This window comes from Carcharhinus amblyrhynchos, chromosome 21, assembly GCF_965287045.1.
Source record: "Carcharhinus amblyrhynchos chromosome 21, sCarAmb.v2.hapA, whole genome shotgun sequence".
In the NCBI taxonomy this organism is placed as follows: domain Eukaryota; kingdom Metazoa; phylum Chordata; class Chondrichthyes; order Carcharhiniformes; family Carcharhinidae; genus Carcharhinus; species Carcharhinus amblyrhynchos.
Window position 1 is genome coordinate 45,110,660 of NC_137344.1, and position 25,426 is coordinate 45,136,085.

The 25,426-nt window shown below is 40.5% G+C and overlaps 1 protein-coding gene across 5 annotated transcripts in view; it reads left to right on the plus strand.

The window, feature by feature from the left end:
* mpripb (myosin phosphatase Rho interacting protein b) overlaps positions 1-25,426 on the plus strand; it is a 417,298-nt gene that overhangs the window by 36,143 nt on the left and 355,729 nt on the right. For all 5 annotated transcript variants that reach the window (XM_080209086.1, XM_080209085.1, XM_080209087.1 and 2 more), the window contains exon 3: positions 1,511-1,576. In XM_080209086.1, coding sequence (XP_080065212.1) covers positions 1,511-1,576 — 66 coding nt within the window. The remainder of the gene's footprint in view (positions 1-1,510; positions 1,577-25,426) is intronic.

Below are 25,426 nucleotides of genomic sequence, written 5' to 3' on the forward strand. Positions count from 1 at the left end.
AATGCAGAGCAGTCACATGACCTTCATTCTTGCGTTGTACCTTAAGTTAAAGATGCAGTCCCAAAACACAGTTTCTCGATTAAAAGCAGAAAATACTGGATAAATTCAGCAGGTCTAGCAGCATCTATGGAGACAGACAGTTGATGTTTTGAGTCTGTATGACCCTTCTACAGAATTTTGCATTTATTAGAGGTTTCTGCCCCTTAAATTTGTCGCAAGATTTAGTAAAATTAGGGAAGGACAAGAACTATTGGCTACTTTGGGTATGAGGGAAGGACCTTAATAGTGGAATGAGTGAGATGGTCTTTCAGTTCTTGACTATTAAATAATTGATATGGGAGAAAAAGAGGTGTCAGGATTGGGGAAGAGAATGTGATTACATTGTGCTGTAACATTCCATAATTTGCAGGAAATGAAGCAGAAGCAAAAATCTTCATGTAAATGACCACTGAAATTCATTATTTATACAAAAAAAATGTTGTAGCTAGCAATATGATTGAGAATTTCTTGTACAGAAGTTAGTATTATACTTGATCAGAATGATTGCATTTGTACCAGTAAGGTGTGGAAGGAGATCTAGTTTAATAATTTGAACCTGGTTTTTAATGACTAACTTTATTAAAATTTGAGAAGCTGCTTGTGTTACTGTGGAATTATAGTAAGTAGTCTCACAACACCAGGTTAAAGCCCAATAGGTTTATTTCATAGCACAAGCTTTTGGAGTGTTGCCCCTTCATCAGGTGACTCAGATGACTGTGCCTACCCCAGTCCAACACTGGCAACTCCACATTATATGTAATTGTAATGCTGCACAGGTAGAAATATTCCCCATTTCCCTCGCCCTCGCCCTCGCCCTCGCCCTCGCCCTCGCCCTCGCCCTCGCCCTCGCCCTCGCCCTCGCCCTCGCCCTCGCCCTCGCCCTCGCCCTCGCCCTCGCCCTCGCCCTCGCCCTCGCCCTCGCCCTCGCCCTCGCCCTCGCCCTCGCCCTCGCCCTCCATCATCCGTTGTATAAGGCAATAATTGTGAATGTATTACAAGTAAATAATTCAGGTAGTTATTAACAAAAGTTCATTGATTCCAATAAAAGCTCACTTCTTTGTCTTGGCTGACTTCCTTTCCCCATGAGAGAGATCTTCTACAATGAATGTTATTTTGTCATGGGCCTTCTACTGCAGCTGAGAGCCTTGGTTAGTTGCTACTAGGCAATTGCATTAAAACATGTGCCACTGCAGTTCAAAATGACTTCCTCTGTAGGAAATGTCACCAAAAGTAGCAAAGATGAGACCAGCTGTTTAAGATTTTTATTTGTTCATGGGATGAGGGTGTTGCTGGCTGGGCCAGCATTTATTGCCCATCTCTAATTGTCCCATGACTCAAGTTGAATTAATGAGCTTTATTGTGTGTATGTTTTTAAATATATAAAATAATTTCCAATAGAAAATATGTTGAACCAAATTGTTGCAGGTATTCCAAATATAACTTTTCTCTGCTTCTTTGTGCCAACTTCTAGAAATGGCAGCGCAGATTCTTTGTGTTATATGAACATGGATGTCTACGTTATGCCTTGGATGAATCAGTAAGTGATGTTTTCTTTATTTATTCGGTATGGTAAGTCCTTTTGCTTTTAAAGATGTAGCAGAATATTGCAATAGATCAGTTTGTAAATAAAAGATTTAAACCTGTTTCAGTGCTACTTTTGGAATGACAATTGCTTGCCATTTAAATGCAAACATTTTATTGATTGAAGTTCTTAACATTCTGATTTGTTGAGTGTACTTTTAGGTAGGTTTCCTACTAAATTGTTAACTAACTTGAAGCATTAGAAAGCTTCTTGTTTACAACTTTCAGGCTAACTTCCACGCACTAGAAATGAGAGATAATTAACAGCTACTGATGTTTGTCGTTTTAATATTTGGGTTGTGTCGAGGAATTGAGGTGAACCCAGTGCCCCATAAACCATATTGGTTCTTAATCATGTATCGGTCAAAGAAAATTATTTTTTAGAAACTACTCTACTTTTATGTTAACGTTTGACATTTCCTTGTGTAACATGTAACTTGAAGACCTTTTTTCGTTATCCTTTTTGTTGTCCTAAGTTATCAGTGGTTGGGTTTGAAAGGATTATTTTGAGTTGAATGAGTTAATTGAGTTACATGAGGTGATGTAAGCTAAATTGTATAATGATAAATGTAGGAACAGAGATTTGGTTCTGATACATAAACCTTTGAAGGTGGCAGACCACTTGAATAAGGCCTTTTTCTAAATAAAACAGGCAAGATGCAGGACTTCGTGAATACAAAAGGAGTGAACTAATGCTGAATCTTTATAAATTCTGATTAGGCCTCAGCAGGACAATTGTATCTTATGGCTGCTGCAATTTAGCAAGAATGCCAAAGCCTTGGAGAGGGTGAAGAGGAGATTTACTGGAATCATGCCAAAGATGAAGGATTTTAGTTATTTGGATGGAATTGAGAAGTTGGCATTGGTCTCCTTGGAGTAGAGAAGGTATTTCAAAAGGACTCTGATGGCCTAATAGAGTAACAGTTTAGTGTCAGGGATAGAGAGAGGACGCAGGTTTAAGATAATTGGTGAAAGAACCAGAAATGCACGGTTATTTAAGTTGAGTGTTGTGCACTCCAGATCATAGCAATGTGAAAGGGTGGTGGAAACAAATTCAGTAATTACCTCCAGAAGTTTATTATGCATATTCTTGAAAAGGAAGAATTGCAGGATGAGGAGCAGGGAGAGGAATTAATTGGCAAGTTATTTTGAAAGAGCCAGCAGGGTAATGATGTGCCAGATGGTTTTCTTCTGAGCTCTTTGTCAATGTTGCCGTGCATGTGTTTAACATGAAATGACTGCCACGACAGTGGATCAATAGAGATGAAGTTGTCGTTGATTTCTCTCTCAATTAGAAATATAACTACTCATTTTACTGGAATTAGCCATTCCTACGCTGATACTTAATACTGTGTTTGGAAAGAGTTTTTGGAAAAGAGTTTTTGGTGAATTGAGGCAAAAAGAGCCAAGTATAATTCTTCAATTGTTTAAAGTAGAATTGTGAAATGTAACGAGATACAATAAGCAGGAAATAAGGCGTACAAGTGCAGTTATGTAAGCATTATTTAATGTTCTTGAACAGGCATTAAATTCTGAAACTGCAGAACTGAGTGTTTGGTAGAATTCCTCTTTCAGTTGAGGAACTTAGGTGAAAGACCCAGGTATCAATGATTGAAAAGAATATAGAGGACAGATTGGTAAGTCTAGTAGTGGTTGAAATTGTTTCTTTATATCCTATAGATTGTAGATTGGCACGGTGGTTAGCACTGCTGCCTCATAGTTCCCGGGTTCAATTCCGACCTCAGGCCTCTATCCGTGTGGAGTTTGCACATTTCCACTGTGTCTGCATGGGTTTCCTCTGGGTGCTGTGGTTTCCTCCCACAGTCCAAAGATGAGTGGGTTAGGTTGGCCATGCTAAATTGATCTTGATGTCAGGGGGTTAACAGGGTAAATATGTGAGATTATGGAATCAGAGTCTGGGTGGGATTGTGGTCAATGCAAACTTGATGGGCTGAATGGCCACCTCCTGCATGCTAGAGAGACTATGAATGGAACACTGAAAATGATCTAGAGGTGAGTATTCCAATGTACGACATATAGCGAGGAGCATATTTCTGCATGGCTACATTGCTATCCCTGATGTAAATTTACAGCTGCCTATATGACTTGATTTAGTGTGGAAAAAGGAAGGTAAGATTTGGGTATGGAACTGACAACTGATGTATCTATCATTCTCTTAAACCCTGATTGATTTGATAACCTGATTGATATTAGATTTTATAACTCTTTTTGTTTTGTTGCACTCAGTTTTAAATGCCGTCTTACACGGATGGTCATACAATCTCGGTATTAGAAATGACATGGCTGTTATTTCATGCAACTTTAAATCCCTGAGTAGGTAACTTAAATGCGCACCTAATATCTTTCATAGGTTATTGAAATATTGGCTCAAACATCATCTATAGATTTGTAAGAAGACTTAACCGTTTTGTGGGTTTCTTTCTAGTCTGGATCCATGCTTCTCTCTGAGCAATTTTTTTTTCAGTGATTAGAAGGCATACTTGGAAGTAGGCTCTTTTTTTAAATTGAACACCTTGCTGAAGTTGTTGGAAATTGGTAGCAGTGTTGAACAGGCTTCTGCTCTGTAACTGCTCCTGCCAACTCTGCATATCAATGATTTGAGTGAAGAATTAAAGATAGTAGTTTCCAATTTGTACAGTACTGTAGGAGTATTGTGAATAATTTTGAGGACCAAACGCAGTTGTGAGGTTAGATTGTTAAGATGGTGGAATCCTAAAGCAAAGTGACAGGTGAGGTTCCATGTTCGTACATGTTAAGTGGTATATTTTGGCTATAAATTTGTCATAATTTTAAGTACATTACCTTCATTGAAGGTCTTTTTACAAACAGTGTTTGGTTTAAGTTGTAATGATGCACGCTGTAGTAAAATGATAGTTAAAGTACATTGTGCAGTTTTGGGTCCCAACTATAGGAATGAATTGAGATGGTTCTCAAGGATGCTGTCTGGTTAAAGGGGAGATTATAGGGTGATCTGATGTGGTATGAGAGTGGATAGAAAAATTAAAATTATTGATGGTCGAGGTGCCTAGCAGAAGGAGATGTGAAATAAATTGAGATAATTTAGGATGGGGTGTAGGAAAAACTTTCCCGAACTGTAGAATGTTGTACGTTCCCAGAACTGAATTGAAGCAGAATTCATCTCCACATTCAAAATCGGTGGTAAAGGAAAGGAGAATAAAAAAATGGAAAGAGAAACATTACATGTGATTAGGGTGACTGCTTCTGTGAAAGATAAACGCCAACTAGTTGGGTTGAGCAGCCTACTTTCATGTTGTATTTTCCATGTAGGAGTTTCCTATTGCACAATTTGTGTATTTATATGGAGCTCTTGAAGTAGGAAAGGATTCCAAGTTGCTTCAGAGTAGCATCAGAACAGATTTTCAGAAGCTTTAAAGAAAGCAAGTTAAAGGAGTTTGTGAAGGGATATCTAGATTCTAGAGTGCGATGTTTTGGTTGCTGAACAGATGGCTGGCTAAGGGGGGAGTAAATTAGAAGATGAGTAAAAGATCACAATTGAGAGGAACAGCGAATTTGGAGGTGAGAGAGGGTTGCAAGACTGGAGGAGGTTCCATCAGACAAGCTACAATGTCTTGATGGCATATTGTTGAATCCATACCTTCATAAGTTCATAAGATATGAGAGAATTAGGCCATTCGGCCCATTGAGTCTACTCCATCATGGCTGATATGTTCATCATTCCTGTTTTCCTGCCTTCTCCCCATAACTCTTCAACCTGTTACCAATTAAACAATCTGTCCAACTCAAATTTACTCACAGTCCCATCATCCACTGCACTTTGGGGTAGCGAATTCCACAGATTCACATCCCTTTGGGAGGAGTAGGTTCTCCTCAGGTCTGTTTTAAATTTGCTACCCCTCATCCTAAGACTATGACTCTCATTCTGGAATGCCCTACAAGAGGAAGCATCAGCTTCATGTCTACTTTACCTATAGTTTTTATCATCTTGTATACCTCAATTTGATCTCCCCTCATTCTTCTAAATTCTGGAGAGTATAGGCCTAAATTGTTCACTTTATCTTCATATGGCAAACCTCTCACCTCTGGAATCAACCTATTGAATCTCCTCTGAACTGCCTCCAATACCACTACATCTCTCCTCAAATAAGGGGACCAAAACTGCACAATACTTCAGGTGCAGCCTCATCAATGCCTTTATATTCTATTCCTTATAAATGTCAACATCCCATTTGCTTTCTTTATTATCTGCTGTACCTGCATGCTAGTTTTCTGTGACTCATAAATGAGGACACCCCGATCCCTCTGCACTCTAATTGATTTCATTGATCCCCAATGTCTCTGCCCATTTAGATAATAAGTCACTTTTCCGACCAAATGCATGACCTCACACTTGCATCTGCCATATCTTGGTCCATTCTCCTAACCTATCTATATCCATTCGTAAGGTTCTTATTTCCTCATTGCAATCTATTTTTGTAGCAAATTTGGCTTTAGAGCCTCGTATCCCTGTATCTAAGTCGTTAATATAGATTGTAAATAGCTGGGGCCCAAGGACCAAACCCTGTGGCACCCCACTAGTTGTTGCTTGACATTCAGGAAAAAAAACATTTATCCCAACTTTGTCTTCTGTCCATCAGCCAGTCACCTATCCAAGCTAATAAATTACCCCTAGTCCCAAGTGATCTAACCTTGTGAATTAACGTTTTGTACGACACCTTCTGGAAGTTCAGATAGATTGCATTTGCAGGATCCCCATTATCCACTTTGCTTGTTACATCTTTAAAGAACTCTAGCAAATTAATCAAACATGATTTGCCCTTCATTAAACCATGCTGACTCTGATGGATAGCATTTTGACTTTCCAAATGTCCTGATATTGCTTCCTTGATTGATTCTAACACTTTCCCAACAACAGATGTTAAACTAACTGGTCTGCAATTTCCCACATCTTGCCTCCCTCCCTCTTTGAATAAGGGCATTACGTTAGCATTTTTTCAATCCACAGGAACCTTTGTCATGTCCAGGGAATTTTGGAATATTCTAACCAATGGATCCACTATCTCCGCTGCCACTCCCTTTAATACCCGAGGATGTAGGCCACCAGGCCTGGGGGACTTATCTTCCCTGAATCATAAAACATAGAACGCTACAACACAAACAGGCCTTTTGGCCCACAAGTTGTGCCGATCATATCCATACCTACCAGGCCTATCTATAACTCTCAATCCCATTAAATCCCATGTACTCATCCAGAAGTATCTTAAAAGACCCCAGTGAGTTTGCCTCTACCACCACCGGCAGCCGATTCAACTTGCTCACCACCCTCTGAGTGAAAAACTTACCCCTAAAACTTAATCCTAATAGTTTGCTGAGTACCTGCTCATCCACTCAGTGCCAGTCCCCCACTGTAGCCTAAATTCCTACCAAATTTGTTTCCCTTGAGTGTCCATCCAATTTCTTCTTGAAATTATTGATCATCCCTCTTTCATCACCCTTGAATGTAGTAGGTTGTACATCCTTCCCACTTGCTGTCTTTAAAAAAGAAATCTTCACACCATAAACGTTGATAGGGTGCAAGACTGGGTGGAGAAGTGGCAGGTGGACTTCAACCCAGATAACTGTGTGGTGATTCATTTTGGCAGGTCAAATAGGATGACAGAGTAAGGCTCCTGGCACTGTGGAAGATGAGAAGGATCTTGGGGTCTGGGTTTATAGGACGCTCAAAGCAGCTTCACAGGTAGAGGCTGTGGTTAAGAAGGCGTATGGTGTACTGGCATTCGTCAATTGAGGAATTGAGTTTAGGAGTCGGGAGATAATGCTGCAGCTGTATAAGACCCTAGTCAGACCCCACTTGGAGTACTGTGCTCAGTTCTAGTTGCCTCATTGCAGGAAGGGTGTGGAAGCCATAGAAAGGGTGCAGAGGAGATTTACAAGGATGTTGCTTGGATTGGGTGGCATGCCTTATGAGGATAGGTTGAGAGAGCTTGGTCTTTTCTCCTTGGAGAAATGAAGGATGAGGGGTGACCTGACAGAGGTGTATAAGATGATGAGCGTTGATTGAGTGGATTCTCAGAGGCATTTTCCCAGGACTGAAATGGTTGCCACAAGAGGACACAGGTTTAGGGTACAGGGGAGATGTCAGGGGTAAGTTTTTCACTCCGAGGTGGTGGGTGTGTGGAATCAGCTGCTGGCAGTGGTGGTGGAGGCAGATTTGATAGAGTCTTTTAAGAGACTTTTGGATGAGTACATGGAACTTAGTAAGGTAGAGGGTTATTGGTATGCCTAGTAGGTAGGGACACGTTCGGTGCAACCTGTGGGCCGAAGAGTCTGCTTGTGCTGTAGTTTTTCTGTTTTTATAAACCTGTGTCCCTTATTCTATGCCATTAGCTAACAGGAACGATTCTACTGTGGCTAAACCTTTATACCCAAGCCTAAATCTTGCACAGCTCTATCACATCTTCCCTCAGCCCCCTTTGCTCCAAGAACAACATGGATGAGGATTTTAAATTTCGGGTATTGGGTGACCATGCGCAAAGTCGGTGAGAACAGTGGTATTTTGTGTGGGATAGGATTTGGCACTAGCAATGCAGATGATATGAAACTATTGATGTAAGTGTTGTGTAGGGTTTAATTGTATTTCTTGTCTTCAAAAGGTATTAGACAACTGAGACTGAAACATTTTGAAAGCATTATCTAAATGTTGTCATTAAGATATGCTAACTTTGCAAATAAAGATGCCTTGCAACCTTGTTCTGGGGTGTGCAACTCAAAACTCGAGTTCCTGTTTCAGGAGAGATAAGTGGGTTGATTCTTTGTTGCCAACCTCTCTGCCTCTTGTGGCCTTCAGTAAAAATCGTTGCAAACCTGTGCAAATTTTTTTCCGAAAGTTTGTTACAGGATAGAACAGCCAACTTTTCTTAGTTTCCAAGGTCCATCAGGCAGCTGTCATATTGTTAATCTTGTTTATCCCTCATTTGTTAGCAGCCAGTGTCCTTCAAAAGTAGTCTGCTTGGAGCAGTTTGGAACAATAACAAAATCCATGATACCATATGAATTTGGCCAAGTTACTGGTTATTCAGCATGCTTTACTTTCAAGTGGCATTTTGAGAACAATGGTTGCATTCCCTGGTATGTTGTTGACCCTGATTAATCTGTGTGTAAATTTGTTTCCATTTGTATTGTTTGCACTTCTATCTTTTTGTTTCGTTTTCATCTTATCCAGGAGTTTAGGATTTCCAGTCTCTGTCACTCCGCTCCTCCTCCCCCCGCTCTCTCTCTCTCTCTCTCTCTCTCTCTCTTCCCCCCCCCCCCCCCCCCCCCCCCCCACACACACACACACACAATCTCAGTTTCCAAGGCAAACGTTGCTTTTTCAACTTGAACTTTAACTTAATCTCGCACAGAAAATCCAGAGTCCTTTAGTTGGAATAGTTGAGTCAGGCAGTGGAAATGCCTTAGGCAGATGTCCGGGCAGAAATAGCAATGTCAGAGCTGAAAGCAGGTGGTCCTTTTTTTTTTGAGAAGGTAAAGGCTCATAAGTTCAACTTGGCATGAAATAGAACCAGAGAGAGATACTGAATTGGTGAGATAAGAGGTTCTGGCAGATGCCAAAGACTACTATTTTGTTTTAGCTGCGTCTAAATGGAGGATTTTATCTTCTTTAATCTTTCTTGGGATTTGGGCATTGTCAACTTTTGTTACATTCCTAATATCCCTTGAACTGAATGGCTTGGCCATTTGAGGGCAGTTAAGAGTCAGCCAGTTTACTGTGGACCTGGAGTTGCACATAGGCAAGACCAGGCAAGGACAGCAGATTTCCTTCCCTAAAGGACATTAGCGAATCTATCAAGCCCCTCATTTGCTTTAATAAGACTACCCCTCATTCTTCGAAGCACCAATAGGCCAAACTTGCTGAAGCTTTTCTCTTCAGGCAATCCCTTAATCCAAGAATCAGCCTAGTGAGCCTCGCTGAACAATTTCCAATGCAATTATATTCCTCCTTAAGGAGTTATGCACTGGGTAGAGTCACACCTAGCACAAAGGAGGCCAGTTGTCGTTGTCTCAGTCCCAGGAAATCACTTTAGGAGTTCCTAAGGGTAGTTAGTGTCCTGTATCCAGCTATTTTCATCAATGACCGTCCTTCGATCGTTAGATCAGAAATTAGGATGTTCATTGGTGATCGTGAATGGTGCTGAACATTGTGCAACAACTCAGGTACTGAAGCAGCATATATCCATATGCAGCAAGACCTGGACAACATTCAGGCTTTGACTGATTAAATGACAAGTAACACTCATGCCATACAAATGCCAAACGATGAACATCTCCAAAACAAAATCCAACCACCTCACCATGACAATCCGTAGCATTGCCATCTCTGAATCCCCCACTATCAACATTCTGGGGGTCAACGTTGATTATAAATAGAAGTGAACCAGCCAGACACGTACTGTGCCAAAATGAGTAGGTCGGATTCTGGGAATTCTGCAGAGAGTAATTCACCTCCTGACTCCCCAAACTTTATCTACCATCTTCAAGGCACAAATCAGGAGTATGATGGCATACTCTTCATTTACCCACTTGAATGCAGCTCCAACAAATCTTGAAACTCATCACCATCCAGGACAAAGCAGCTTGCTTGATTGGCATCCCATCCACTAACTTCAACATCCATTGCCTCCAGCACTGGCACACAGTGGGAAGCGTGTGCCATCTATAAGATGGACTGTGGCAACCTGAGGCACCTTACAAATCCATGACCTCAACCACCTAGAATGACAAGGGCAGCACATGCATGGGGAAACCATCTCTTGCAAACATCTCTCCCATCCACACAACCATTCTGACTTGGAATGATATAATTGTTCCTTAACTGTTACTGGCTCAAAATTCTGCACACTCTCCCTAACAGCACTGGGTGTACCATAGCAAATGTGTTGCAGCCATCCAAGAAAGTAGTTCATTCCCAGATTCTCCTGGGAAATTAAGCATTTGGCAGAAAAACATATTAACCTAGTCAGCAATGCCCAAGTTCTGTGAAAGAATAAAAAAAAAGGTGACCAGAACTGCATTAAGTTCTGTGGTTTCACTAATGTCCTGTCTAGTTGTAGCAAAACTTCCCAAATATTATGCTCCCAACTCCCTTGCGAGATAGGACAATATGGAATATAATGTTAGCAAATGTGAGGTTATTCATTTTGGTAGAAACAATAATAGGAGGGATTATTATTTAAAAGGCAAAAAGCTGCAGCATGCTGTGGTGCAGAGGGACCTGGGGGTCCTTGTGCATGAATCGCAAAAACCCAGTCTGCAGGTGCGGCAGGTGATCAAGAAGGCGATTGGAATGTTGGCCTTTATAGCGAGGGGGATAGAATATAAAAGCAGGGAGGTCTTGCTGCAACTGTGCAGGGTACTGATGAGGCTGCAGCTGGAGTACTGTGTGCGGTTTTGGTTGCCACACTTGCAGAAGGATATATTAGCCTTGGAGGGAGTGCAGAGAAGGTTCACAGATGAGGCAGAGATGAGGGGGTTAGCTTATGAAGAGAGATTGAATAGACTGGGCCTGTACTCGTTGGAGTTTAGAAGGCTGAGGGGGGATCTTATAGAGACGTGTAAGATAATGAAGGAGATAGATAGGGTAGAGGTAGAGATTCTTCCCGCTTTGGAAGGATAGCAGGACTAGAGGGCACAGCCTCAAAATAAGGGGGGGTTTGGTGCAGTTTAGATCGGAGTTGGGGTGGAACTTCTTCACTGAAAGGGTGGTGAATCTCTGGAATTCTCTGCCTGTTGAAGTGGTGGAGGCTACCTCACTGAATGTATTTAAGTCACGGGTAGATAGGTTTCTGATAGACAAGGGAATTAAGGGTTATGGGGAGAAAGCGGGAAAGTGGAACTGATCCACTTCAGATCAGCCATGATCTTGTTGAATGGCGGGGCAGGCTCGAAGGGCTAGATGGCCGACTCCTGCTCCTATTTCTTATGTTCTTGCAACAATATTTTTCAATCCGCTTGCTGTACCAGCATATTATTTATTTATATGGACACCCAGATTCCCCTCTACTGCCGATCATAGTAGTTAAGGCCCCAGCACTGATCTCTGTAGCATTCCACTAATTAATGTTGCCAACCTGAAAATGGCCTATTTATCTTGACTGTTCATCAGCCAATCCTCTATCCATGATGATGTAATACTCTCAACGTAATTGTGCAGCAACATTTATGAGGCGCCTTGTTGAATGCCTTTTGGAAATCCAAATGCACCATATTTATGTGTCTCTCTATCCATCCTGCATCCTCAAAAACGCTAATAAATTTGCGATTTTTGACAATTAATTTTTATTTTCAAATCTCAATTTAATGATCCCCAGTAATGAATGTCAGAGGGCTTTTCACTACTGCAAGCACTCTTAACCCTTCCCTCAGTGGATTCCAACACACCAGCTTTTCAACGATCCTCAACTTTTGTTGAGGCCAGTTATGATGCCCTTGCCACCATTCCAGCTTTGTATGCTTTGGCTACTTACAGGGTTAGTACATTGAGTTGTTGAGGAATCCTGCTAGATGATTCACAATGTTTAGTACAACAAATTTTTGTTTGTTATTTCGGTGTTTCCATTATTATAGCTGGATACTGTTTTTAGGTTTTTGCTAAGGTCAGTTTTGGAATCACTGGCTGTGTAATAAAGCTGGTTTTCCTACTGTTACGCAAGTAAATGCTTTTCCTTTGATTGTACTTTATTAAAAGACTGTCAGCAATAGTGTTTATATATTCTTTTCATCTGCTCTGGGAATGTGGAGAGGAAATTGGTGCAGGAAAATCTGGCCATTGTGTCTATAAGAATAGAAACATGTATGCTTTTGGTTTCCAGCTCAAAGCTAGCAGTTGTGAAATGGAATTAGAATATTGTGTGATTGTTAATATAAAACATTCTGATCACTCCATGTTAATCTTAAAAAAAGCCTATTCATTGGAATTGCTGATGATTTGCCCATCCTTATTTGCCTTTAAGGTGGTGATGAGCTTCCTTTTTGTACAGCTTTGTTCTGTGTAGTGGTGGTATTCCCACAGAGTTTTGGGTAGGGAGTTCCAGTATGTGGCTCGGAGAGGATCTTGGATATAATGGTGTTTGCATGCATCTAATGCCCTGGTCCTTCTAGGTGATAGAGTTTGTAGTTTTGAGAGTGCTGACAAAGAAGTTGTGACCAATTGTTCTGAGAAGCTTGTAGATGGTACACATTGCAGTCAAATTGTACAGTAGTGGGTGGGGTGCCATTCAAGTGGGCTGCTTTGTCCTGGATGATGTCAAGCTGCTCAAGTGTTATTCATTCGTTTGGGCTAATGGAATGTATTCTATTATGGTGGTTATGGTTTTGGAAAGGCCAGAGTAAGGTGGCAGTGGGTCACTCGCTCAGAATACATAGCCACTGACTAACTTCTGTAGATTCAGTATTTATTTTGGTTTCTGGCCACTGGTGACCGTTCAGGAATTTGATGTGGGGCATTCAGTGATACCATTAGACTTTCTTGTTAGAGAAGATTGTTCACCTCTGCTGATTCTGTCCTGCTAGTGGGGACAGGACTTGCCTTAGGAAGATGGTGCAGGAGTTTAGGGATTGGTTGAAAGGAGTGATTCTGTGAATGTTAGGCTGTTGTTTGACTATTCCGTGTTATGGTCTGCTAATTAGTGAGGAGGTTTTGCAGGGTTGAATGGGCTGGGTATGCCTTAGTTATGTTATTTAATATTTATAAACACACCTCTATTTGTTTGAGAAAGGACAGCAAAATTTCCAGCACAGTTTGTGAGCTCATGAGAATTGTGTTCACAGATCGTCATGTTTGAGCTATTGGGCTTACATGTCCTTCAGCTGGTACCAAGTATTCAAATTCTAGATATCAATTGATTTAGATTTGTAACAAAATCAGAAATAATCACTCCAGAATGTAAGCTGGTCTTTACAGTGAGAATATGCGTCAATCATTTGGTAAAAGACTTTTGACACTTCGAATGTGGGATTGGGAACAGAGGAGCAGGAATAGGCCATTCAACTCCAAGTTCGCTCCACTGTTCAACTGGACCATTCCCAACCCTTTCCTTTATGTGGATTGTCATCAAAATCTTTGGTGGACCACAACTTATGCAAGCTGTTTGAAACTTTTTGACATAACCTGTGGCTGACGGGAGTCAAATTTGTTTATTTATGTATATCAAAAATGCAGCTATTTCTAACAGTTTATGAAGCACATTCATGTGCATTGAACTTGTTATAGCACATTTACTTCCAGTAGACCTGCCAGTGGAAACAGATGAAGCTTACCTAATGAGAAAGTTATCTTTATCAAAAGCTGGATGTCAGTTTCCAGAGATGATTGCCTCAATTGGAGGTTTGGTTCAACGTTAAGTTTATTCCGATAATTGGTCTTCAATAATGCAACAATCCCTGAAAATCCAGTTTCACAAAAATAGTTTATAGGAAAAGGCATCAGAAGCTTCACTGCCTTGTTGAATAGTCCTGGGTATTCCGAAACGAGTTTAAGCCAAGCTTCTGTCAGGTAGTTCTGAGAAAAATCCAGTTTTAAAGCACTGTCACACACGAGCTCCCTTGTTTTTTTTCTCTCCTGAGGTCAGGCATGGGAGGATGTCATCATCAAGGCATACAAAGGGATTTTGTATCCAGTTGAACTTTGTCAAGAAAAGGGAAGTACTCACATAGCTATGTTTTCACATTTTGCAGGTGCTCTCTGATGTCATGTTTATGTTTGGAAGATGCATTTGTGTCGTGGCCAAAGAACCTTACATTCACAAACAAGTCATAATTTGACTACTCAAGTCCTTTGGCCCACACCTTTATTTTCTTGATCATTGCTTCTATTTTGTCCTGCACATGAGCTGATTTTCCCTGAAAACTCCAGTTGAGACTATTTAAGTGATTGGCAGATATTTTCAATTTAGCAAATCAATGAGAGTTCAAAATGAGTCAAGTAAAAAATACTCATTTTGTTGTGTAACTTAAAGACGTGAATATCTTTCCCCAGGAGAGCTAGTGGACCTCAGTGTGCAGAAGTAGTTGATGGTGATCACTGCCCATCTCATCTCACACAACTGCAAATATTTGTAAATTCACTGGATGGGTCTTGATAAAATTAACGGTTTTAATGGCTTCCTCCAAAATGATCATGAGATCAGTAGGCATTTTTCTTTTGCAGTGAATGCGACCCCATGGATGTTGCTAGCAGAGCCACTGCTCCTCCTACATGTGTAACAGCCGTGGGTTGGGAGCCACTGGACTAGATCATGGCTGATCATTACCTCAATGCCATTTTCCTGTGCTATCACCATATCCCTTGATGTCATGAGCCTGTAGAATTTATTGATCTGTCTTGATCCTATGCAATGCTGGAATTTTCACAACTTTCTGGGGTAGAGAATTCTAAAGATTCACTGCCCTCTGAAGAAATTCCTGAAGGGATGCACCTTGGCATCAATGAAATGACTATGTCTGATGTGGTTTGCTCTTGGACCTTCATTAAAGTTAAAAATTTTATCTTTCAACATTGCTTTGGGGCCTTGTATTTTTCCAGATGTTGCTTTGTGTATCAACCATGGCATCACGAATCCAAACAAGTTTACTTGCATCCTTTTCGGTCACTCATTTTCCAAATTCTCTTTGCGTAGAATGTTTGACTATTGGACTTTCACACCAGCACACACTCTTAAAATTCATTTTTATGCTCCATACTATTAATGCTTCATTTATTTTAAATAAACTGAAATCGTGTGGTTTGAGATGTTCTACAAATGGCAGTTGTTAAAATGCTAGTTCCAAACATTAAATATTCTGTGGTTAGTGTCATTGTTAGGGATGACTATTTTCAATATCTCATTCATTGAATAGAATTGAAGAAATTGGGCTGGATCTGATGCAGCCTATTGCAGCAAGAAACATGGTGGCTGTGTGATGCTATGTGTCTGTGTCCCAGTAGCAGGGAACCTCTCATCATTAAGGTGGGTGCAGGAAAGGGCTTGGGGAAGCTCTTGCACTTGAAGTAGATTGTCTGTTGGTGTTGACTGGCCCAATAATGACTGCTTATCCTTGAGCCTGGTGGAATTTTAATGGTGTCTTAAGGATTGCTTGTGAGTAACATGGTTTGCCATGTCTCCAGGATGCTTCCAGGCAAACCCTATTGAGTTTGCCTGTTGCCTTCTAGGTGGTGTCCCTTTTATCACAAGCACTTGATGTTTGACAGAAGTGCTGGCATCGTGTAGGTCCACACTTGTGGTCCCCATTTCTCATGTGGTCTGGATCCCTTGGCAATTTTAGACCGAATACTGACAACAACCACTGCTACCAATCTCTAATTGGCCAACAGCTTTTGAAGGGATGACATTTCTGGGTCCTGACTCCTGTGGATGGCTGGTGTAGGCCGTTTCAGTGCCTGATGTCGATCCTTTGAATTTCACCCTCAGTGACATGGGTTTTCTACAAGTTCTCCAACAGTGTGTTCAACCTGTCATTTACGTTAAATCTGCCTAGTATTTTTGTTAATATCGTAGGCCTGCAATCAGTTATGTAATTGTTTACTGGCAAGATTTGTAAATGGTAGATTTCAGCATGATATTAAAATGTTTCAAGTTCGGTGGCCTTTATGAAGCAATTTTAGTTTAAAGCTTTGGTGCCTCACTTGAGTATATGTTTTGAAAATACTCGAACTGAATTTCTATGCTGTAACATTTTAGATGTGACTATTAATTATTTTCCAAATCTATTATGCTACAAGAATTAATCAACGTGTCATAAGTGACAAATAACATCCCACTGAATGTCAGTTGATAGAAAAATTTAAAAGGCATTAGTGACATTGTACAAGAGGATAGAACAGGGCATTGTCTGAAGAAAAATAAAGTTTATTTATTAGTTACAAATAGGCTTACATTAACAGTGCAATGAAGTTACTGTGAAAATCCCCTAGTCGCCATATTCCAGCATCTAAGGGAGAATTTAGCATGGCCAATCCACCTAACATCCACATCTTGACTATGGGAGGGAATGTTAAACTCCACTCGGACAGACCCAAACCGAGAATTGAACCTGGGTCCCTGGTGCTCCGAGGCAGCAGTGCCATGAAATATCAGCAGCGAATGTTTCAGAATCATCCTTTAGTCGTGCGAAAGGCTGTGATAATGCATTTGTATCTGCAGTGTGTCTGAATTATGGGCATTTCATATGAAAAATGATGGAGAGTTATAAGGAGGCTCTATTTGAAATTTGGAATTATTTTGACTGCGAGGTAATCTTGAAAAAATCCATTTTTAATATTTACTTACAGAATAGAATTATAAGGTACAGGAGGAGGCCATTTGTTCCATCTTGTCTGTGCAGGCTCTCTGAACTGCCAATTAGTCTTGCTTCCATGTTTTTTTTTCATGGGTCTGCATATTTTTTTTCCTTTTTAAATGGAGACCTTTGGAAAGTTACTGTTGAATTTGCATTCCAAATTATAACCACTTGCTGATTTTTAAAAAGAACTAATCTCCTGGCTTTTTGCCAGTTATTTTAAATCTGTGCCTTGATTTCTAACCCTTAGTTCAGAACTTTTCCTGTCCCAAATAATTTCTCCTGTCTACTCATCGAAAATTCCATGTGTTTTTGAATACCTCTGTTAAATCTGTTCGTAACCTTTGTGCTCCTAAGAAGAACAATCCCAGCTTCTCTGATTTATCGTAGCTACTGAAACTCCTCAACCGTGATACCATTCTAGTAAATCCCCTCTTTCCCCTCTGCAAAGTATCTGATGAATTTTCTTTGTTTTGTGACATCTTGCAAAATGCATCCAAATCAAGCTAAGAATTTTAAAGATGTGGTTGATCAACAAATGCTCCTCGTTCCCTTGCTTATGTTGCAGTGGAAAAATATGAAGGCTGTTTACTTGTATTTTATGACACTTTTTTGTAACACTCAGCCATAGTAAAATGTGGAAGATTATAGGTTTTCAAACCCAGAACTTTACATGAATATTTGTCGCTCGTATTTTCCTTGAGAAATGAGTAAATTAATGAAAATCCTTGCTGGTGTCTGAGGCAATGGTGGATATTTCTGTACTGTAGAAATGAGCAACTTCGTAATATGTTTTGTACTTTGGAACATTGCTGTGGAAGTTGTCTTTCCTGTTGCTACAGTGGTATTTGAGTAAACCAAGGGTGAAATTACTTTGGTACGGCTGAAGATCTTTGTTATATGTAGAAACACATTGAATTTGCAATACAAACACAGGACCTTCTGACCAACAATTTTATGTCTGCGTTTAGCCTCAAGATGAGGGAATAGTTCTAATCACATTTAATTACCCTGTTCCCATAGCCTTCCAATCCCTTTCTTTTCATCCAGCTATCCTGTATAATCTGGATAAAGTGAATATGGCTTTTGCCTGACCCACTAACCTTACAAAAGAATTGCATATATAATTGCAAAGAAATGTTTTTCACAACTTGTAAAGATTACATTGCGACCACTGGGTAAATTGATGTGCTGCAATTTTGAATAAATAAAAGTTTCATAATGACCAAGTCAGTCATCTGTGCTCACATACTGGATTATTGCCTAATTCGTTCTGCTGCATGTATTATTTACGCTGCAAATATGGTAATGAAGCAAACAACCACGTTGTAGACACGCACTTTAGTCTACTCTGCAGTCTGAATTGTTTGATTATTTACGTGACCACAGAATAGTTGAGCTACCCTAGTATAACTAGCAATTCTCCTGTTTTGTGCTTTAGAATTATAAATCATCCTTGTTACAAAACTTTTGTTGATTAATTCAGTCTGACTGCCATACTTGTGCAATATTGTTATTACATGTAAGATAATTACTTGTGTAGATCAAGTGCAAGTACAGTTTCATGAGCATTTAAATATAGATCTCGTATTGGTTATCCTGATTAATGGGCCAAAAACTATAGAATTTTGATTGTCTTCCATCCCATTCCCCACCCATACTCCTTCATAACTTATTGGTTCATAAACCTCCCTCCATACCATTCAGCATGCTCTGGCAATCAGTTGCAATAAAGTGGGTTGAAGCCATTTGCTCGTACTTTTTTCTCTCCCTCATTTTCGGATGTCCTTGTCTCCTTGATCTCTTGCTTCCCTCCACCACGTTTGCAGCCCTTGCATACCTCCTTTGTAAAAATCCAGATGATGGTTATCAGGCAATTCTTAATCATTTAAGCTCTCAGATCAGTTGTAAATTACAAATGTAGGTACAGATCTGAGCAGCTATTTGACCCTTGGAGCATCCTACCAGCTGAATGATACCTGAGTGTTTGTTTCTTCCCTTACTGAAAGTGTCCATTGGTCACTTTGTATGACATGAGCCCCAAATGCCTTCTAGTTTGTGCCTTTTTTGTTTACAGTTTTAAACGATATTCTACACTAATCTGTTCTGTTGAATTACTGTCTTCTGTAATGTGGAGTTGCTGCTCTTGGATTGGGGTAGGCACAATAAGTAGTCTCTCAACACCCAGGTCAAAGTCTAACAGGTTTATTTTGTAACACGAGCTTTCGGAGCACTGCTCCTTCATCAGGGGAGTGTCACCTGATGAAGGAGCAGCACTCTGAAACTTTGTGCTACAAAAAAAATCTGTTGGACTTTAACCTGATGTTGTGAGACTACTTATTGTGCCTTCTATAAGGACCCTTTGAATTGCCACCCGTCTTGCCTTAAAAGTGAGGATTTTTCTGACCGTTCTTCATGCTTCCCCTCCCCTCTGATGCTAGGGATCAAGTTGCTGTGAGGCTCTTCTCTGTACTGTCTGCACTGCATCCAGAACTTGGATGTTTTCTTTGTACTTCAGTGATGTGAATACAGCACTCAAGGTGCAGCCTGATAAAGCATTATGAATTTTAAGCTTGACAGTCTCAGACTTGATGTGGGTATGCCGGCGTTGGACTGGCGTAAACACAGTAAAAAGTCTGACAACACCAGGTTTTAGTCCAACCTATTTATTTGATAATATACTCACTAGCTTTCGGGGTTACCCCCTTTGTCAGGTGAATGGAGAGTTCTGGCCTCAGACAGAGCATATAAAGCACAGACAGTTTAGAGATTACTGATTAAAATGCGAATCCTTACACCTAACCTGCTGTTCAAGACCTGAAGTGGCTGATAATGTGAGTGGAAGGAGCACTGATCACAGTTTAAAGAGATGTGTATTGTCTCCAGACAGTACAGTAAGTATCAGGTAGACATGTCTACCTGATACGTTGCAAGAAAGGATGTCCCGAAGCATGGTACATTGGGGAGACCATGCAGACGCTACGACAACGGATGAATGAACATCGCTCGACAGTCACCAGGCAAGACTGTTCCCTTCCTGTTGGCGAACACTTCAGTGGTCACGGGCATTCAGCCTCTGACCTTCGGGTAAGCATTCTCCAAGGCGGCCTTCACGACACACGACAGCGCAGAGTCGCTGAGCAGAGACTGATAGCCAAGTTCCGCACACATGAGGACGGTCTCAACAGGGATCTTGGGTTCATGTCGCACTATCTGTAACCCCCGTGACTTGCCTGGGTTTGCAAAACCTCACTTACTGTACTGTCTGGAGACAATACACATCTCTTTAAACTGTGATCAGTGCTCCTTCCACTCACATTATCAGCCACTTCAGGTCTTGAACAGCAGGTTAGGTGTAAGGATTCGCATTTTAATCAGTAATCTCTAAACTGTCTGTGCTTTATATGCTCTGTCTGAGGCCAGAACTCTCCATTCACCTGACGAAGGGGGTAACCCCGAAAGCTAGTGAGTATATTATCAAATAAATAGGTTGGACTAAAACCTGGTGTTGTCAGACTTTTTACTGAGTCTCAGACTTGACAGTGTCGCATAACGTTGTTTGCTTTGTCATGTGCTGTTCAGGGATGACTGGAAATGGTAAGTATTCAGTTGATAATTATTCTCAACTTTTTCCAGCCTTTCTATTATCAAGTGTCAAACCTGTTAATGATCATCTCCAGTTTACTAGTATTTAACATTATGGACCTGATTGTTGCATTTCCCAGAAGTTTTTCCACTTGAAATTTTGTTCAGCCTTTTTGCAGTTCCTTAGCTCTTTCATTGGCAGTAACTGGCTGCACCGCATCATCCTACAATATAATGAACTTTTTATTTCTCAGTCAGTTAATATATTACGTTAGAAAAGGTGGGCTGGAATTGAATTGTATGGTGCCACTTCTTAAAAAAAAATTCTTTCATAGCATGTGACTGTCAGGGCTAGTATTTATTGCCCATCTTAATTGCCATTCAGAAGGTGATGAGCTGCTGCCTTGAACCACTGCAGCCCACGTGAGGTTGATACACACACACGCTGCTGTTGGGAGGGATTTCGGACTTTTGGTTCAGTGCCAGTGAAGGAATGGTGGTATATTTCCAAGTCAGGGTGGTGTGTGGCTTACAGGGGAAATTCTATTGCTTTTATCCTTCTAGGTAGTAGAAGTTGTGGGTCTGGAAGGTGCTGTTGAAGGAGCCTTGGCTAAATTGTTGTACTGCATCTTGTAGATGGTAGACACTGCTGCTGCTGCATTGCTAGTGGAGGGAATGGATGTTGAAGGTGTTGGATGTGGTGCTGACCAAGTGGGCAGCTTTGGTGTTGAGCTTCTTGAGTATTGGTGGGGTTGCACATCCAGGCAAGTGGAGAGTATTTCCCCATACTCGGGTGCTTTTGGAGATAGTGGACAGGTTTCGGGGAGTTAGTGGTGAGTTACTCTGTCAGATTCCCAAAAGCTGACCTGCCGTGGTGCATGTACGTGGTTGGTCCAGTTCATTTTCTGGTTGATGGACATGATGTTGACAGAGGTGGAATTCAGAAATGATAGTGTAAATGAATGACAAGGGAGATGGTTGGATTCTCTCTTATTAGAGATGTCGTTGTCTGGCTCTTATGTTGCGTGAATGTTACTCGTCCCTTAACAGTCCAAGCCTGAATATTGTCCAGGTGTTGCTGCTTATGGGCGCAGACTATTTCCATAGCAAGGAGTTGCAAATGGTGCTGAATATTGTGTAATTCATCAGTGAACATCTCCACTTTTGACTTTGATAGAGGGATTGTCATTTTTGAAGAAGCTGAAGACTGAGCCTACACTAACCAGGGGACAGTTTTTTTCTGTCCCCAGTTATTGCTGAGTAAATGCCCCTTAAGAGCATTGTTCTTGACCCCTTCTATCGCTTTGCTGTTGATCGAGAAAACACTGATCAGGCACCAATGTCTGGGTTGTATTTATCCTGTTTTTTGTGTACAGGACATAACTGGGCAGTTTACTAAAGTCTAGATGCTACCAGTCTTGTTTTAAAAACATTGGAGCCAAGGTGGGGACTGTGATGTCAAGATAGCTTTTTGGAATGTAATTCGCGTCTTTTTCCAGACTATAATTGGTGATCTTTTGTGGAATATGGCTGAAATAATTAAAGCAATTTTTAAAAAAAACAGCACTGAAAGCACCATGATTCCCAAAAATATAGACTCTTAAAGATAAGAGATTTCTTAACTGCCCTCAATTCTAGCACTTCAAGCCTCTGCAACTTAGATGCGCTGAGTTGAAATTATTTAAACTTACTTGGTAAGTGATAACTCGGGGGAAGCTGGCATCCTTTCCATTCTTGTGGAGTATAGGAAGATGTTCAAATTAGTTGGCTTTGGTATAAACTGGTGCAGCACTTGTTAAAGATTTTTGGCTTGGATGTGTTCCAATTAGCACCTAGATAAGGAAACCAAACTCTTTTATTCATGTGACTATTTTCTTGTAGCTCACGTGCTTAAGTGTCTCCTGACCCATCATAGAGCTGGTCAGCAAACATAAAATGGTAGGTTTGTGAAGCGAAACAACCTGTGATCTTGAAAGAAAATATGTTGCAACACCATATAAGCACATGATGGAAAAAATCTAACGATTGCTAAATTTGGAACGCATCCAGCTAATGCTTTCGGCTTATTTATATTTTTGGAAGCTGAAAATGTTTTGATATTGTAGCAAATAATCATACTTCAAAAATCAATTGACGATTTCTGTAACTGAACTGCAGTTTTTTTAATCTGCTGTGGATCTGTTGTTGGGTTCTTTCCTATCCTTTCCGTGCGATGCTGAGTTTTGTAGTTGAAAGAAAATATGTTGCCCATGTTTTGGGCAGCATATTGATATGTTGCCCAAAATGATCTGCCCATCATTTTAGAGGAATGTTTCCTTTCTCACAGTTGGTGGATGCTAGTTGGCTTAATCATGATTCCAGCTTTTCAGCATTTGTTCACCCATCCTCTTCATTAGCTTGATAAGCCGCTTGCCAGTTGCGCTTACCTGGGGCCAATCTTAAAACTTGGGCACATCAAATTAAATTCTTTCTCGGTTTAGATATTTTTGACGAGAATAGCTATTAGCATTCCTGAGCTAGAAGCTACAAGCAATAATAAAGACGTCTATATTTTGAGAACTAAAAATTTTGATACAAAAATTGAGTCGGACCTAAACTTTGCTTCCTAGAGGGATGGTGAGAAGAATTTATTCTGCATTACAGTCACAAATTCTAATTTCTCTTGAATATCAAGCCCCATAATTAAAATCTTACATGTTGTGTTTTTCTGTTGTATTTTAAATGAATGTAGTCTTTCTTGGTTACTGTAAACCAATGGTCAGTATTTTGATGTGGCAATACACAATGGAATGATGCACTGATGTGCAAAATAAGAAATAATGCTTTCCTTTGACGTTCCATGGGATATGGGCATCATGGACAAGTCCAGCATTTGTTGCCCATCCTCTTTGGTAAAAAGCTGAGAGTTTGGCGAGACATTGAGGCTGGAAGGTTTCCTTTATCATGAACGAGGTGGGTTTATATGACCATTATGGAGACTGATTCCAGATAAATTTGATCAATTGCATGATGGGAACCAGTATGTCCAGCTCATGAACCTGGGTCTCTAGATTACTACCATCTCCCCTTGTTTAAAAACATTGCCAGAAACTACGGAAGAAGTTGAATGTTCTGTTGGATGGTGTTTCTTGAACTGGAAAGCCAGAGCTAAAAAGGAAAAGCATATGTTTCACATTTTATCATCTTCAATGCTTTTTCAAATATATTGGTAACAGTACTAACCAAAGGATAAATTACTTGACCATCAAGGAATTAACATAATTTCTCCGCCCCCCCCTCTCTCTTTCCCCCAACCACCCCAAAAGCTGTAACAGTTATTTGAGACCATAAATTAAATTTAAACATGACTTGGAAATAACGTTGAGCATGTGTTTGTGTGGATTTCCTTCCAGTGCTCTGCTTTCCCCCCCTCAGGCCAGAGATGTGCAGATTAGATGGATTGGCATGTTAAATTGCCCCCTAGTGTCCCAAGATGTGCAGGTTAGATGGATTAGCCATAGTAAATGTTTGAGGTTACAGGGATAGGGTGGGTAATGAACCTATCAGTTGGCACAGACTCAGTGGGCCAAATGGCCTCTATCTGCACTGTAGGAAATCTGATATGCTTAGACCCTGGCTTCTGTTCTTTGTTCAGTGCACAGACTTTAATGTCATATCTTTAGGTAAAGTAACTGGCAAACTGATTCCATTGCCTCCATTTTAGGTTTGCATTTGCTGTGAACCAGCAGTAAAAAAAGTTCAGATGATCACCTGACTGTGTTTGTATGGTGCACCTGCATAAAGTTTTGACATTTTAGAGCGGATCATTTAAGAGATACATAATGAATCACCAAACAGGATAAAGGAAGCAAAAGATGCTTTGCACCAGGGCAGTAGGATAACAACCAGGTTCAAGCACCGTGGCAGTAGAGTAGAGACTTGTTCAAGGTTGCAAAGCACAAGTTTAGGATTTGCATTGGGAAGTATATTTTAACACTGACCAGCTGCTGGAATGGGCTGCAACTAAGTGGTGAAGACCACCATTGCTCCCACCTAAGGAATCACTGGATGCAATAGTGGTTGCATCCTGGAAGGCAAGATCAAATATGCTTCATGCATTTGCAGAGGGTCTTCATTTGACACCAACTTGTGATCAAAGCAGTGTTGTTTAATGATAGTGGAATGCTGCAGATCTTTTTTCTTTGAATATTTAATGCTTCAAGTTAAGAATTGCAGTTTTGAACTTTTCCACCTATAATCAAAATTAAACGATCTCTTGGATTTCCTGACAATTCTGGGGGAAATCCCCACCTCATTTTTTCATTATATTTCTTAACTTTGAAATCTAGGTAAATTTTTGGTTAAATGCTGATTATTTTTCAAGCTACTGGAGAGTATCCCATGAACATCAAATCTCATTTTAAAATGTTTAAGCGTATTTACTGAATAAACAAAAATTAAGGGAGTTAATGATAAGGAAAGGAAGAGCTTGCATTTACATAATGCCTTTCACAATCAGAGGAGCCCCAAAGCTCTTTACAGACAGTGAAGTGCTTCTATTGAAGTGGAGGAAATGGAACAGCCAATTTGCACAAAGCACGGTCTCGAACGACAAGATGATCAGATTTTAATGTTGGTTGAGGAACAAATATTGGTCAGGACAACAGAATTTTCTTGCATTCAGGTAAACATAGACACGATAGACAGAAGATGGCAATAAGGGTGGCACAGTGGTTAGCTCTACTGTCCCCCAGCACCAAGGACCTGGGCTCGATTTTGACCTTGCGTAACTGTCTGTGGAATTTGCACGTTCTCCATGTCTGGGTTTTCTCTGGTTTCCTCCTACAGTGTGTTTGGTGGATTGGTCATGCCACATTGCCTCTTAGTGTCCCAATGATAGTGTAGATTA